Below are 16,142 nucleotides of genomic sequence, written 5' to 3'. Positions count from 1 at the left end.
TCCCTGGTGTTTCTCCGTAAATTCAGGACTTCACTGCTTCTCCTAACTTAAACATCAGAGATGATCTCCCATGGCTGGTTGCCAATATTCACAGACTGAGAACTAGCTGAGGATAAAAGATCAGCTGGCGAGTTTGACTTGTTGGAGGAGAACTATGACAAAGCCCTACTTAACCATGGACATGGGAATAGGTCATAGAGAATATATTTCTGGCAGTTGGTAGGGTGCGTTCAAGAGTCAGGCAAGTTCTTCTAGACCAGCAGCAAAAGGTGGGAATGTGGAGGAAAGCAGCTCTGTGGGGTGAGTAGGGAAGGGATGGAAAAAAGGACTGCTGTGGACAGCACATCATTAAGCACATAGCTTTCACTGACACTTCAAAAGGGCAGTGCCCACATCTGGGCATTAGCATCCGTTTCACTTACAGCCTTGTAAGCTGGTACAATGTATTTCCACATCTCAGACATGAAGCTCCTCAGGGGAAAAATAAGAATCTGATTATCATGCAAATCCAGCTGGGATGCATGCAACTCTCTTACTTATTTCCCCTATCCCACTCCCCCTCCCCCAATCCTTCCTTTGTCTGCCTAAAAATTAATTGTGTGTGCAGCCATACTTTTCCAATACCTAAGATATTGCCTCTTGAAGTACGTATATACCTCCAAGAAGCATTACTGGACTTGTGCAGATGAGTATACTCCCTTAGCTCTCTTTAATAGTTACAAGTCCACACCCTGAACTTGCCTACCATGTATTGGGTCAAATAGTCAAGCAACGTTCAGATCATTATTATGATCTGTCAATTCTTATTTGATCATTATTTTATGATTCAGTAGTTCTGTTGACTCACACTCTTGAAATGATCACCTTTTTTTACTGTATTGTTTGCATGATATTTAATGGCAATGGTTTTATTTATTTTTAAAAGGCTAATTCTTCACAATAACACAAAAAATAAATTCATGCTCAAGATAAAAAAATTAATGTGTTGGGGTCTGATTTTGCATCTTTCATGGCTTTTGCAGTTTTTTTTTTTTAAGTAGAAGCAAAAAGATATTCCCTTGAAGCCTATCCCCAGAGCGAATTGCTCATAAAACCTGCATTAGTCTTTTTCACAAAAGTTACCATTTAAAAAGATCACACTCATCCACATTACTGTGCTTGGCATCCCATAGTCAACACCACAGTACATTAAGCTCCATATTCTGACAATTGCTGCTAAATGTTCAGTTTTTCAATCACAACCACTGTGGGAGCCTTTTTATAATAGAGGAAATGTAAATACCACATAAAAAGATTAAAAGGTGAATCGGCAACTTATCTAAATCATAGTAGCCCCAGATAAAGTCTGCCCCATTACCATAAATAGATTACCACAAGTAATGTATGGAAAGAGCTGGTTGTGGAAGTAATCTCACATCCTACTGAAAATTCAGTATGTACCAAACTCACCAAAGACTTTTTCAATGGTAAAAGCTTTGCTTATATAGCTATGAGTACAAGGAAACCATTGTAAGGTATTTAAGCAGGAACAAGAGAAAATACAGGCACTTCAGTAGCTTTGCTGTTGCCTACCTCCTCTACCATTCTGCAAATTTCACTACCTTTACATACATAATTTTAACTCCAACACATATAATGCAAACAGTTTTAATCCTCAAGGCACTTGCAGCTTGAATTTCCTACACAGGGATCGTAAATCTAGAATGGGAAGCCTGAAATCGTTAAAGTCACATATTTATAAAATCATATTCAATTAGGTTAAAAAAGTGCAATTTCTGTCATCATGTCATAAAAAGATGTGTTTTTCTCTCAGATCTACTATAAAGAAAAGCTCCCTATATTGTTACAGATAGAGGCTGTTTTCAATCAGTTACAAGGAGCAATCCAATTACCGGATGGTTTAGTGCAGTAACTGACTCCAGACTAATTTAATTTCTTTAGGTCTCTAAAGATCAATTGATCTGATTTGTTTCCCTCCCCAAAGGCTGTTTAGGAAAAAGCAGGCTTAAATACCTGGAAATGAAATACAAAGCTCTGTACACTTTCACACTACTGAAGTCATTTGGAAAAGCTGGAACTCGTGATAAGTGAGTGCTCTCTTGGCCCTAACATCACAGGATGCTAGAATCACCGCGCAGCACTGCAAATTATGCACGCACATGTTGTGCGCAGGCCTGCTTAGGAAGCAGTGCACAGAAGGTATTTTCACAGCTTCTGGATAACTATTCCATTTTTAAGAGGTGTGCAAATGTGCATTTGGCCTGCATAGTCTTTTCCCTGGCAAATAAATATTTTTCTCAGAGAGTGATCTTAGGGGAAGAGCTACGTTTCCAACCAGACTGAGCAAGAGTCGTGCCGTGCCATTCAATGCATCACCTACACCTTGTAATGTATGTCACAGTGGACATCAAGCAAGAAATTCTTCTTGTTGTTTTATCTCACTTTGCTATGTCTTTTGCTTTATATCAAATTTCTTGAAGCAATATTCCCGGGGCTAAGATTAAATCTATAGAACCAGTGGGCACTCAGAGAATGACATTCTCGTCCATCTGAATATTTTGATGCTGAAACTGAAAAAAAAAACCCTCGGTATTTCTGGACCATATCAGATAACTTAGGAAATTCTCGAAGTCTCTTACCAGCCCTGTTGTTTGTTACACTTTCACTACCTCATTACCTGATGTGTTGTGCAGATGGTTTTGTTTTTTTAAATCCTCTTGTTCCCTGATCAGGGCTAAGCTTTCCCATTTAAGTCAAAATAAGACCTTACCCCAACTTGGACTTTCAAATGCAAAGTTTTAATGTCATTTCAATACTTTTCACATTCTGTGTGTTGTATTTATTGTAGGTTTCGCATTTGGCTACCTTATCTTTCATGGCAACGTCCGTGCCTGGGCTAAGCTGCCTCTCTCACTCTCTATTCTACACTTATCAATAAACAAAAGGGTACTGCGGTTTATGCTCGGCATTTCTGACTCCATGCCATGTGCTGTTATAATAAGATGTCCTAAAATTCCCTTCATATCCAGCACCATGATAGTTTGTTCATCTGCACAGAGGTAACTAAGTTTTTCTCCCAGCTTATCTACTCAGACTCTCTCAGCCCTTGCAAAGCTGTGTCATTAGATATCGCCTGTCTGTAAAACAAGGAAACTGAAATGTGAAAAATCAAAGTCTCTCCTCTTCCTACAGGTCCTTTCTTGACTATTTATTGCATACAAACCTGAGCTTTGGATGTTGTTTACCTTAGTACTCTGTCAATATGGCAGTCTATGCTATTTTAATTAAATCTGCATTGTTTTTTTGGGTTTTTTTTACATTTTCAACTAAGACTTTCAGTTAGGAAGCAATTTTTAACAACTTTGCAAATGTGCACTGCAGTCTACAAGCTTGGTTTCCCAAATTATTGTTCTTTCACCCAATTACTCAATGAATCCCTAACGATCCAGTCACTAGTAAGGTATAAAATATACCACTATTTCCCAGCCATGGACCCGCTTAGATTTATGTACTTTCGAAATGCTGTAAACATTTTCTCTAGCTATATGGATATGACTTCATTGAGCAGTTTGTCCCTTATATGCACCCGTGAAAAATGATTCACAGATACATCTGGATATCCCAACATAGGAGCCTAGAGGGTTTTGGCCTCTCCAAACTTTTTTTCATGATTGTATGCTCATAGGAAAATTTAGGTGTGCTATATCTATCTCCATCGAGTTCTCTTCCAGCCTAAAGGACACAGGCAGCTTAATTTGTTTCATTTGCCAAACTATTTGACACGCTATCATAAAAATGTGACATGCTGGAGAGCTACCAAGAGTTTGAAGTTTATTTCCTACTCAACTGTGGGTTAATGCTTCTGTCCCTATGGCAGCAGTTACTTATAATGAGCTGTACACACACACAAAACTCAAGAGTTTCTAGATAAAGCTTTCCCCTGATGCAGCCAGCAGTGCAATTTTGGTGAAACAAAAATGGCATCTTTGTCGTCAGAGTGGGAGTTATGGGATTTGTCCTGATGGCAATAATTGCTGACTTCAGTGTCTGGGACTGCTGAAGTGTATTTTGGGAAGCTCCCCTCTCTCTTTTTCACTGTGTGGAGCAGTGGGGAGCTATAAAGATGCTTTTCACAGGACCACTGCCCTTGTTTTCCAGTGACCCAATTCACAGCCCTCAACAGGATTAAATGTCATGATAAGAAAAAAGCTTTTCATTCTGAAGTTGTAAAACTGACCCTCTCCCTCCTTCAAGAAGCCCCCTCAGGAAGATGAATATATCAGCCCCAACTGGAACAGATGTCAAAACTCAAACCAGCTCTTTCTTCATAAAGTTTATAAGTATTTTTAAAGGAGGTGGAGGAAGCTTACTATATGCAACAAGATAACATTAAAATGCACAGCTTCTCAGGAGTTGAAAGGATGCTTTCCCTACAAACTCTCTCTTCTCTTTATCTTATCTACATGGAAAGTAAACAGAAAGTCCCCATTACCTCTCGATATCAGTGAGTCTGGAAGAGTCCCGGAATCCTTTAGCAAAAGGGTTGCTGTCAATTTTCAACTTGGTTATCTAGAAACACAGAAAAGAGCAATGCAACATGAATATAGTGTTGAGGTATTGCAGCGTACAAAGTGTTAACCAATCCATCCTCCTGACTTCACTGCTAATTTTATTCATGCTCCTTGCGTGTGTGTGCATACTACCCCTGAGATGCTGCAAAGCTGGGGAGGCAAAACAGGGTGTATTACACATACGGCAATGGAAAAACCAACGGGCACAGTGGGCTCAGCCTTCATGTTACCCAGAGCAGGAGGAACCCACCCACGTACAGTGTTACCGCTTCCAAATAGTTTAACAGCATGAATCAGGTTGTCTTTTCCATGAGCGATGCACGGCACCTCGCTAACATCTCAGCCTTGTTGGTGGAGCTGCACATGAAGTAACATGAGCCTAAAGTAGGAGCCACATTGCCTGCAGACCTGAAGACATTGCTTCAGCTCAGGCTTATCTTTTTTTTTCTTTCTTTTTTTTTTTTTTTTTACTGCGATGCAAATGTTCTCAGCCAGACCTACCAGCTATCACATAGGGGCAGTTTAATTGTTTTTGCATGGAAAGAGGCTGAGGAAGGGAAGGAGGGAGGAAACGTGGGGAGAACTCAGATTTAAACTGACAGAGCTTGGGTTAAAGAAGTAAGTCCGTTAAAACTGTCACAGTCCTGAAAAAAAAACCAGAAATCTTACAACCGAAATTCTCCTTCCTTCTTCAAATGCAGCTACAAACCTGCCCAGTGCATCCTGTCAGCCTTTCCATCCTGCCAGAGTAACCCACTGATAAGCAGTTCCTCTGCCTCAAAGCATCAGGCCTCCCCTTAACTTCACCGTGAAACTTTGCAGGCATAGGTTGTGGCTTCCACTATGGTTTTTTTGGAGCAGAAAAAAAAATATACCATTGCCCCTGTGAAATTTTCTAGCTGTCCAGCCAATTTTTTTTTTTTAATTATTTTGGTAAATAAAAGCTGAGACATCATCATAATACTCAGATTTTCCAGCCATACTTCTTCCAAGAATTAAAAATAAAACTGTAAATGGGAGTTAGAGCTTGATGAGGGTCAGCACAGGACCTGTCCTGCAAGGCGGTGACTGCCACCAACTCTAGCTGAAGCCCATAAAAATCAACAGCTCTCAGTATTTCATAATGAGCGGCTATGTCAGCCTGGCTTTCCTCAAAAAAAAGCCCGTATTGAAGAGGCCACAACTTCACTTTTAGTCTTGAGACTCAGAAAGAAAAGGGATCTTTTCCAAATCCTCAAACCATCAAATGCTCTCATCAAACAAAAGTATTGCAAAATGGGGTGGCTTCTCCTCCAAAATTCAAAATAAAAAAAAAAAAAAGGACAACTGAACTCAACTTTTCATTCTGAGAAAGAGGTCTTCTAGGAGGGAAACACAGAGAGAGGAAGCATGGAAAAGCGTGGGACCTCAGTGCTGGCTGAGGGTTTGAGGCTGTCTCATCATGCAGGTAGAACTGGTGGAAGCTATGCTGAACACTAGCCTTGCCACAGGACCTTGCAACAGCACAGCAAATTAGTTGTAGTCTTATTCTACTCCCAAGATACCCATAAGCCCTTGACTCATAGCAATGTTGCAAAGAGTGGTGGGTTAGTGCCTCACGTACAGTGAGCATTTTTATGGCAGCATTCTGAAAACTATCTTGAAAAAAAGACAAGCTCTAACTAGTTCCATTGACTTAGATCACCAACACATCGAGCCAACTGCACTGCAGAATAGTAAGGACATCTATTCATCTCTTGAGCGTATTTTCACCAATCAAACTTCCATTTTCCTAATATTAAAGATTTGGTATGACATCACAAGAGAAACTTCTTGTATCCACCAAAGCCAGATGAGACTCACAATCATTTATGGCCATATTTTTCCTGAGAGACTGTCTCACAAACAATCAGAGAACATCTGCTAGAAAGCATTTTAAAATGAAATCTGACCTACAATTCAACTCTTTGGCAGTGGTTTGACTGTTTAAATAAATGCATGCCCTTTAAATCTTAAATTATGAGATAGTTTGTTGAAAGTGTAATGTATTTAGCTTTTATCTAATAACCTCCAGAAATGTAATCAACCCCTCCTTAAAACAGTTCTGAAAGAAATGGCAAAAATGAAAAAAGGCTCCATTTTCATTAGTCATAAATAAAATGACAGTATCAACCTCTAGGGGTTCCGGAGATGTTCCATTGAGAAATTTTCCAGGACTCAATGTATGTACTTTGGGAAGGTTAGTTTAGAAACATCTCTGGTGTAAATATCATTGGTAAACACAAATCCATCCTACAGAAATAAATTCCAGGTTTAGCTGGTTTTGTGCCTGTTACTATTTTGCTGGTTTCTACAGAAAGTTATGCGGAAAAATCTAGGCGCCTGTCCAAACATTTTATTTTTGAGATTGCCAGGTGCTGAATGCATTTTGTGCAGCATTCAGATGCAAACCTGAGTTTAAAATCAATACATTCTGATACTAAAGCCGTAAAGTGGGATATAGGGTCTGTCATAAGGACCGACTTAATACTACTACTGTTAGCTTCTTTGACCCCCATGCAGTAGTTTATTTTATTCATAGCATTTGGAAATTAATTACTTGTGCTTCATAATTAGAAATGCTAATTAGAAATTCTTTAAATAAACCAGCAGGTACATTGACTCTGTGATGCTGCCTGCACACATGTTTAGACAGTGGTTATGTTTGTCTTAACTCAGGGGAATTAGAGAGGGAAAGAGGTGGTTTTTTTTGAAGTGCCATAGTCATTAAGTCCTTCAACCACACTCTGAATCGCTCTGAAGCCAACAACATATTTCCACTGACTTAAATACTAAAGCCTTATCCACTGTCTAGCAGAGCCTCTGCTCTCCAATTGTTTATATACTTCCTAAAATTACTCATTAGCAATCCATTGTTATGATCTCCGCCATTTTGTATGTATTATTCACTGGCATGGAAATTGAAATTCAGACATCTGGATGTAATCTGAACAGCCTCTGAAAAGCATATCTCTCAGTGATTTTCGCTTACATTTGAGCCTTAGAGCTTAATTAGTCAATTTTTAAGCCCATGAAGTCATCATGTGCAAGCCAGAATATCTCTCAGCTAATAGCTCGTGGTGTGAAAGATCACTGCAAATAAGAACAGTTCCTGAATGAGTTATAATTGGAAAAGGACTAAATGGTAATATGCAAACAGCTTTGTATGGACAGAAGGGAAGACAAGAAAGTCTCTTTATGTGATCTTTACTCCCATGAATAATTCTTATGGCCCTTTGAAGTTAGTAGTACTACCCATATAGGGTACCATATAGGTAAGAATTACACCTGAATTAGGTTGGGCATAGTCACTACAGACCTTGGCATGGCAAAGTAGATTATAGCAGAAAGTTTCCTAGTTTAGACTGGGGGAAAGGGAGTTTTCAGCAGGGTGGGACTTGGTTAAATTTGCGGAAATTATCAACAGTACTCACCAATTGATTCTGGTAGGCGGTAACAGCAGTAAAAACTGTCTCTGGAAAGATAAATGTCCTAAACTCTTCTGATTTCAGGTTTAGCAAAGAAGCCGTGTGATCCTTCTTCTTAATAATGTGGACCCTTGGCTGGTACTTGTGCATGGAGTTCAAAATGATCTGCAAGAAAGAGTGAGAAGGCACTGTCCTGAGAGGAAGGTTAATGGGACCCTCGAAGGCTATAAAACTGTAGGGAAAAAAAAAAAAAAATCTAACACTGCAGTGGAGACATCTGAAATCTTAACTAGCCGGGGGTTGATTTTCAGAGCAAACTCTCTGGCTCCGTTGGGCAGTTCCAGAAAAGGAAGCTGGAAAAGCAGGCACCCCATGAGCTGGTTTCCTCTCACTCCTACGCCACTGGTGAGCACACATTTTTTGGAAGTATAAATACCTGTTCCGATAGGTAATGTGTTTTACATATGGAATTTGTTATTGCTAGCGCGTGCCCCGGTTTGCAGGTGTCAGCTGCGAGTGTAAATATGTAGCTCTTCAAAGCTGGTGACGGAGAATCCACAGTTGCAAAAAATGTGCAGGTGCAGAATGAGAAGAGACAGGAACCCCTCAAAAAAGCAGAGAAAAAAATAAAACCCAACCAAAAAAAACCACCACCAGCAGCACCACAAACTGTCTGACCGAAAATAAAACTCCCCAGATCCTTTTACTGTGCCAAAACTTTAGAGCAACTACTTTGTAGATTCTCTTCAATGCAGACAACTGAAAATGAGAGCAAGGAGGGAAACCAGTACAGAACCCAAAAATGACTAGGTGTTGCCATTTTATCCTCATTAATAACTGTTTTACGAGCTCCCAAAACGATTCTAAACCTACTGTACCAAGTAACCAACTTCAACGTTCGCTGGCGTCAAACCGAGAGTCCCGTTTGCCTCAGCTGCCACTGGCTGAGGCCTGTTTGGCTGCTTCTAACCACAGTATTACAATGTAAGAATTAAATACAGAGCTCGGCTCGCACCAGTCCTTGTTTTGGATATAATCACAGTCACAAGACGTAATTGGCAATGGTGTGGGTGGTTCTATTTTGCAGGGACCATAACGACGTTACAGTCAGCTCCATACATCTGGAATAGCTAATGTGCATTCCTCAGGAAGCGTTAACTTCGGCTGAAACACAGCAGAAGTGGTGCAATATTTCATGCTAACTCAGTCAATGGGAAGGGTTGCACGTTGCATTGGAGCAGAGAACTTAGAAATAGCTTTGTCATGGCTAAAATTTCCACCAGTGTTTTCTCTGCTGCTCCTTTGGGGCCAAATATTGCTAAGACTCGCACTGTGACTTTGAGGCAGGGTGCATACAGTAACAGGAAAGTCATTACAGTGATGGGGAACCATCATCCTGAAAGTGTTGCATGTCTGCTTTTACCAGCTCAGGTCCTTTCTCAAATCACTTCACCATTTCATAGATGAACACAACGCCATTCACCTTGCCTTTAATGTCCTTAGCACTTCTCTCTCTCTCTGTAAAATTTTGTCTTACCATCCGAGTCACTTGGGCTGCTCTAAGCAGCTGGAAAAGACATTTTAAAGGATGGTGCGTGGATGGTGATGAGCTTACTGAGGGGTCAGCCCACAGAGCTCGGCACTTCCCATTGCCTTTCATAGCCACGATATCCACACTAAGGCATTACATCTGAGCAGCAGCCGAGCGGAAGGAGGAAAAAGCTGTGACAGAGCATCTCCCACACATGCCCTTTCCTTTCACTCCTCTGTGAATGCAAATTGTGATAAAGAAACTCCATTTCTCAAAAAGACCACGTAATCCTTTACGAAAGTTTTCCGAAACCAAAAGTGCACGTGGATAACATCCCCTGCCATGATGCTCTGCCCTGTGCGTTCCCACCAGGGGCAAGTTGAGTCATCCAGGTACAAAACAAGTACCAAATGTAGCCAGGAGGTCACAAAAGACCCATGGCCAAGGTGAAGGTCACTATTTCCTTTTCGTGAGGGTCTGTGTGTGTGTAGTGCTCCACCTGCACCCATGCACAGGCTGCCAATGTTGCCATACTCGCTGATACTAAAGTCAGCAGGATACTGCACAAAGGTACCCCTTAGTATTCATACAACTTCCTACGTTAGGACCATCAAAACAGCCTAAAGGAGTTGGATACACAGGGTGCAGCTCACAGAGTAGTCCCCAGGAGTGGTCTCAAAGTCCAAGCAGTCCCCTACCTGCATGGTGTAGCCATCAGAAAACCCCTGACGCCAGCTCTGGGATACTCATGCTGCTGTGTCCCAAGAGAAACGCCGGGTACACCTATACTGATGGCAGCCCCCTAACACACACTTACTCGCTGTACAGCCTGGCCACAGGCCCCCAGCCATCCTGTCTGCCTTCGTGCTGACAGCCTGCAGCAGGGGAGATGACCAGGATTCGTCCTTACAGGATCCTGTTTGCTGTAAGGTCAGGAGGGTTTGTAGGCATCTGGCTCCCACTGGCTACAGACCGGTCACCAGAAGCAATCTGGATGCCAGCTGCAAAATCCCGGAGGTGGCTTTGAATTCAGGAACTGTGCTGTGAATATGGCTCCCATATTCACCAAAGAAAGGTGTTACCAGCCAAAGTTTGCTTTCTAAAAGCATAGAGGTTCCTAAATTCTGCCAGGTTGACTTAAAAAAAAAAAAAATCCAGCCATAACTCCTTGTGGCTGTTCTGAAACACCTGCTTTCACAGTTACTTGTTGGTCATGTTCACACCTTTGTGTTTGCTTTTGCAAACATTCACGTGTTTGAGTTTTGCTATCATAAATGCCAGAAAAGCAATTATGAGGATATATACGCTCATGGTTCACCTCACCATAAACCAGAAATTATGCCATCCCAACTAACTGCAACCAAAAGTCCTAAAAGAAGCAGCCTGTGTGAAAAATATCACCAGAAATCTAGGGCCAGGGGAGGGGGGTGAGAATCACGCTCATAAATGTTCCACAACCAGAAAAATGCGAATTGCTTGCTCGGCAGTAAAAGTCCAGAGATAGGAGCCATTTCCTTCCTCTGGTAAGGATATCTGAAAGTGTTTCCATGGAGCAATCTGTATGTCATGCACACAGAGATAAGACTTCTGCCTGCTGCTTGGGGAGAATATGTACATAGCGATGGGTTGATGCGTGCTGCTGAAGATACACCAGCAGAGACGCTTGCCAAGTCCAAAACGTCTCAGAATAAGAGAAAACAAATACATGCTAGGACAAACAAATGCCTCTCTTCTCTACAGATTCCTTTTCAGGAAATGAACCACCCTACAAATAAAACACCACAATTACCTTAACAACCAAAACTGTCTCCTGGAGCATGGAGAAAGTGAGGAACTAGAACAAACTGGAATTGAGCTGGATCCAGCTTCTCTATAATTAGTATTTAAAGGCGTCTTTTTAGGTCATTAAAACTTCCTCAAGAACCAACATGCCTTATCAAACACAATTTAAGATTTTAGCAGGTCAACTGAAAAGATCTCATCAGTGAAGAATGGCATTTTCAAAACGAAGGGAGAAGTTTCAGGAGGCATTTCAATTCTCCCCTTCTCTTAGTACAGGGGAGCTCAGAAATGCCATTGGCGTTGCACAGTGAACCCTCCTTAAAGGCTCCAGGGGATGAATTTCTTCCTTAATTCTACTGAACGTCCAATGATGGTATTTACATAGCTTCAATAAGGCAGCACGTAAGACCTGACACCCTAATTTGGAACACAAAAACCCACAAAATGTTAAAAAGAGACTGCTCCACAAAGGTGTAACACCTGTCACGCAAATCTCAATGTGGGATCAAGCCTTCGGGGCTTATTCTTAACTCAACTTGCAGAACTTTCCATTGACCTCAGCTGTCCAAAACCTTCACATAAAGAATAGGATCCACCTCTGCCACTTCTTGGAAAGTTAATCGCGAGGTCGCATCTAAAGCGCTAGAGATCATTTTCTCCCACTGTCTGTATTTGAGGTGATTACATCTTCTTACTCTGTCACATGTTTCTGTTCCCGACAGCTTCTCAGTCCTACTTCTTTTTTATACTCGTCTGGGCTTCTGGGAACTGCACTACTCCTAACTAGTTTGCAATATACTGCTGCGAGCCCTTTATTAGAGGCACACATGGCCCCTGTTATGATGAAAAATGTTTCTTTTTAAATGCGCACGTATACTGCTCTATCATCACTCGGTGATAGAGCCCACAAATCTTCAGCTATGCCCTTCTGCAGATTATGAAATAAAAGAGAGGGGAAAAAAAAAAGAAGACGACATTCTCCGCTAGTCAGGAAGGGAGCAACAGTGGGAATTGGATGCAAGGAAAATATACCCACAGAGGGATCTTTACAAAAGAGCAACATAAAGGCATCTTTTAAGGCTTTCTTTTGTTTTAAACTACTTATGTTGATGTTTCCAAGATGTATTTTAAATGATCATGGCTGTGGTTCAATTCTTAGGTCTTGAAGTGCGTAAAAATTATTGTTTGAATGAGAGGCATTTGCACAGAACACAGCTCAGACAAACAGCCTCCATCTCACAAAGTCCGAAAAGGCAATAAACACCACGCTAGGGGAGGGATTTCTGATACCTTCTATGCCACAATTATTCAGCTTTACAGGTTAGTTACCCTACAGATGCTTCAGAGTTCAAAATCACTCCTCTCTTCCCAACGCCTCATTTACTAACACTGCATTTACACTCTTTCCTCTTAACTGCCCCATCCTCAGCCAACAACCCCTTCAAGTCCATCCCCCTGCTCCTTCAGCCTTCCCCTGGGGAGCCCCTGAGCCCAGAGACGACCCTTTTAGCTCTTCCTTTGCAACTTGGAGGCACTGCGAAGCCATTCCTGCACGTAACAGTCAATTTTGGGAAGGGGACAGGACAGACAAGATTTTTTCTTACCACTTCCCATCAGGCAGTCAGGTAGCTAAAGGAGCATAGCAGGAGCCCACGGCCGGCAGCTCTGCATCCTGTTTACCAGCTTCCAGCCAGGGCTTGTGGCAACAAACTGGTACCAGTCAGAGCTGGGACCTGTTTCCTTTAGTGGCCCAAGTTCACCCTGCGGCTCCTTGACTTGCAGATAGCCTACAGTTGTTTCAAGGGCAACTGAGGCACACATAGCCCTAGCTTTGGTGTCATGTCTCTGTGCCCATGCAGCATTGAGTCTGGAAGTATAAGCGCTCTTATTGATGGATACAACTCTTAACAGGTTGCCTGTAAGGAGAAGGAGCTTCCAAGCACAAATGGAAAAGCGTGTGAGCTTGCTAGCCCGTGTGTACAGCAGAGCATACTGCCAAGTCACAGCAAAATGAAGCAGAAGCATGACAAAGCTCAACTGCCTCCCTTCTCTCCCTTGCTTTGATGCTCAGCTCCACCCTGAACGTGTCCCCAGTGGATGTTCTGCCTCTGATGGCAGTAGGACCATCATTTGAACACTTGTCAAGTCAACACAGGTCAACACTTGGGCTCTACCTTATGAAAGGCAAATGCTCAATTTCAGAAGTCACCTGTTCCTCTACAACAGAGATTAAAACTCAACACGTTTCGGCTTCGCACAGCATCCTCCTGCACTGAGCTATGAAGGGCCGGACAAGAGAGGTGTAAGATGGGGACCATGGCAACCTTTCTCTATCTTGGTCTCTCTCCCACAAGCTTAGCCCTGTGACACAGATGAGTGGTTCTCTACAGCAGTTCCTTTACCCTTTCCCACCAGGAGAGTTACTCACGTGGCCGTGCTGATCCAGCTCGTTGTTAGTGAGTTTGACTTTTTCGAAGGACACCATCTGCTTCAGCAGTTGCTCTCCAGTGAATGGGGAGTCAGGGTGCACGTACAACCTAAAACAAAAACAGGGAACAGGCCTGCTCATAAAAAAATCTCATCTCTTGGCGCATGCATGGGCACCGTCTCCGTAATGAAATTTAAGTCTGTAACATCTTTCTTTCGGGATATGCAGTGGTTTCACGGGCGTGGATTTCCTGAGAGCTTAGGGTAATGCAGAGCTGCTACTCGAACAAGACACACACAATCTCCCCCAAATTAATGAACGCCTGAAATGCGACTAGTAATGAAAGACAGTAAAGCAGATGACTTTTTTGTTTAGTTCACTGGAACGTAATGAAGAATCCTGTGTCTGAGTGCTGCACTGCTCTCTAACCATACTTATTATTTTATCTAGTTAACTAAAATGGAGACATTAACTAACATTTGCTGTTATGTCTTTTCTCAAATGAAAAATTGATCATGTCTTTCCCCACAGCTGTGCTAACAAGCACTTACAATAACAATGACTACAGCTCCAAGAGGAAAAACATGGTGTCATTAGAGAGATAATGGGGGAATGTAGATAAAAATGCATTTTTCTTTATATATAACATTAAGCCTTGATAATGATTTTAACCTGCACTCGATCACACGTTAGCTGTGGTGACGTCTGTTTATAAGAAGTTGAAGGCTGCAGTCCTGCACAGTGGTCTGACATGAAAAAAAATTAATTGCAGCTCTGTAATTAACAATCCACCACTTGGGAAATTAAGCAGAAGAAAAGGAAGCACAGAAGACATGTAGATACAATGATATATACATTATGACTAGACTAATTACAAGTCCCAGGCTATTTAAAAACAATTATTTTATAGGAATAATGTATTGCTGAGAATTCTTTAACTGAAATGTTCTTTCTGATAGTGAATTAAGCGCGGAAGCAGACCTTCAGCTAGTGCAAACTGGACCTGTTCTGCTTCTGTCGGTGTCGGTTATCACTCGCTGAGGGCCTGACTGTCATTTTGGGTGAAGTCTTTGGCCACACAGATGGATTCTTCCATTAGGTGGGTGGGGCAGTGCTGAGATGTGGGGTTAGAAATATAATTTTTTTTTTTCCATTGAGCTGCGATTTTTGGTTAAGCAGGAAGAGAATGGAAAAACCACTAAACGATGGGGCGTAACTCTCTGATGGACAACGCTGATCACTAATCAAGGAGTGCCCGTACTAAAGACTCCGGGGAGCACAGCTTTGTTGCTCAAAAAGGAGATTTGATCCTGCACTCTCCGTTTTTGCCAGTAGAGTCCCCAAGGCACAATGAAACTGAAGTTTTGCCAGCGCAGCTCGCTTCAGATGTGCGGGATGTTTTCCTTACATTGATCCAAAGCACGGCTTGGCTGGTATAGCTATGTCCATGGGAGGGATGTTGAGCCAGGGTTCCTATTGCAATAAAATATTCCTAGCATACAGGCATCCTCACTCCTGTCAACTCTGTTCATTGCACTACGAGGCTCCTGAAAAGTTATGATGTATCTGAAAACACAGACCTGGAATTCTGTTATGTCAAAAGAATTTTACCTCTCATGAAAATTAACTTTAGCTTCCTGTAAAAAACTGTGAAAATCTCAATGAAAACAAAACAAAAACCAAAAAGAATCCAAAATCCATCCTGCAACTTTTCATCCAGTCTTGTAGGGTTTTTTGTTTGTTTTTTGGGTTGTTGTTTTTTTTTTTTGAGCCTGACTCCTAATTTTGAATGTCTGGATAGCTAATAATGTTTAGTGCGATCACAGAGTGTCAGGCTCAGCAAGGTTTGGCTAATTGGGACCAAAAAGCTGAACTATTTCAAATATGTGCTGGGGAATGAGTAAAGATCCTCACCTGTCTAAAAGCTGAGGACAATTGTTTTACACCATAGGCAGTGAACGCTTGGCACTGCTTTCAAACTACGAAGTGCCTGGGTGTTAGCAGAGTGCTAAAGGGAATGTTGCTGAAGGATCAGCTCCTGAATATCCGTTACATAAATGCATTAGTAAATCTGGCTTTTCTTTACCAATTTGCTACACACCGTCAATCCCACCGCAGCACGTGGTTCCACCTGGTGAACTACACCTATCCGCATGCTTCTCCTACAGCCTGAGCTTGCATGCCTCAGAGGAGAGTGTTCAAAACTACACGCGTTGCCCTTCAAAGCAGAAGTCGATGAGACTACGAGCACACACGAGCACCCGGGTTATAGAAATAAACGTGCACATTCCAGCTCGGCACACGAGGCTCCCCCAGAAGTTCGCGCCAGCTCTGCTGCCTAAGGCCAGCCAGATGTGAGGGGCTGCTCGCTCCAATTCACAAAG

The 16,142-nt window shown here is 42.0% G+C and overlaps 1 protein-coding gene across 1 annotated transcript in view; it reads right to left on the bottom strand.

Annotated features, from left to right (window-relative positions):
- The window catches only part of TBX20 (T-box transcription factor 20), a 34,411-nt gene that overhangs the window by 11,713 nt on the left and 6,556 nt on the right, over positions 1 to 16,142 (bottom strand). Inside the window, exons 4-6 of the mRNA XM_086741667.1 lie at positions 13,759 to 13,867; positions 8,024 to 8,182; positions 4,493 to 4,569 (exon numbers count right to left, since the gene is read on the bottom strand). Of these exons, the coding sequence (XP_086597793.1) occupies positions 4,493 to 4,569; positions 8,024 to 8,182; positions 13,759 to 13,867 (345 nt within the window). The remainder of the gene's footprint in view (positions 1 to 4,492; positions 4,570 to 8,023; positions 8,183 to 13,758; positions 13,868 to 16,142) is intronic.

The sequence above is a fragment of the Chlamydotis macqueenii genome, chromosome 2 (genome assembly GCF_036417535.1).
Source record: "Chlamydotis macqueenii isolate bChlMac1 chromosome 2, bChlMac1.mat, whole genome shotgun sequence".
Lineage (NCBI taxonomy): Eukaryota > Metazoa > Chordata > Aves > Otidiformes > Otididae > Chlamydotis > Chlamydotis macqueenii.
Note: the sequence above shows the minus strand (reverse complement) of the source record. Positions and strands in the feature narration are given on the sequence as shown.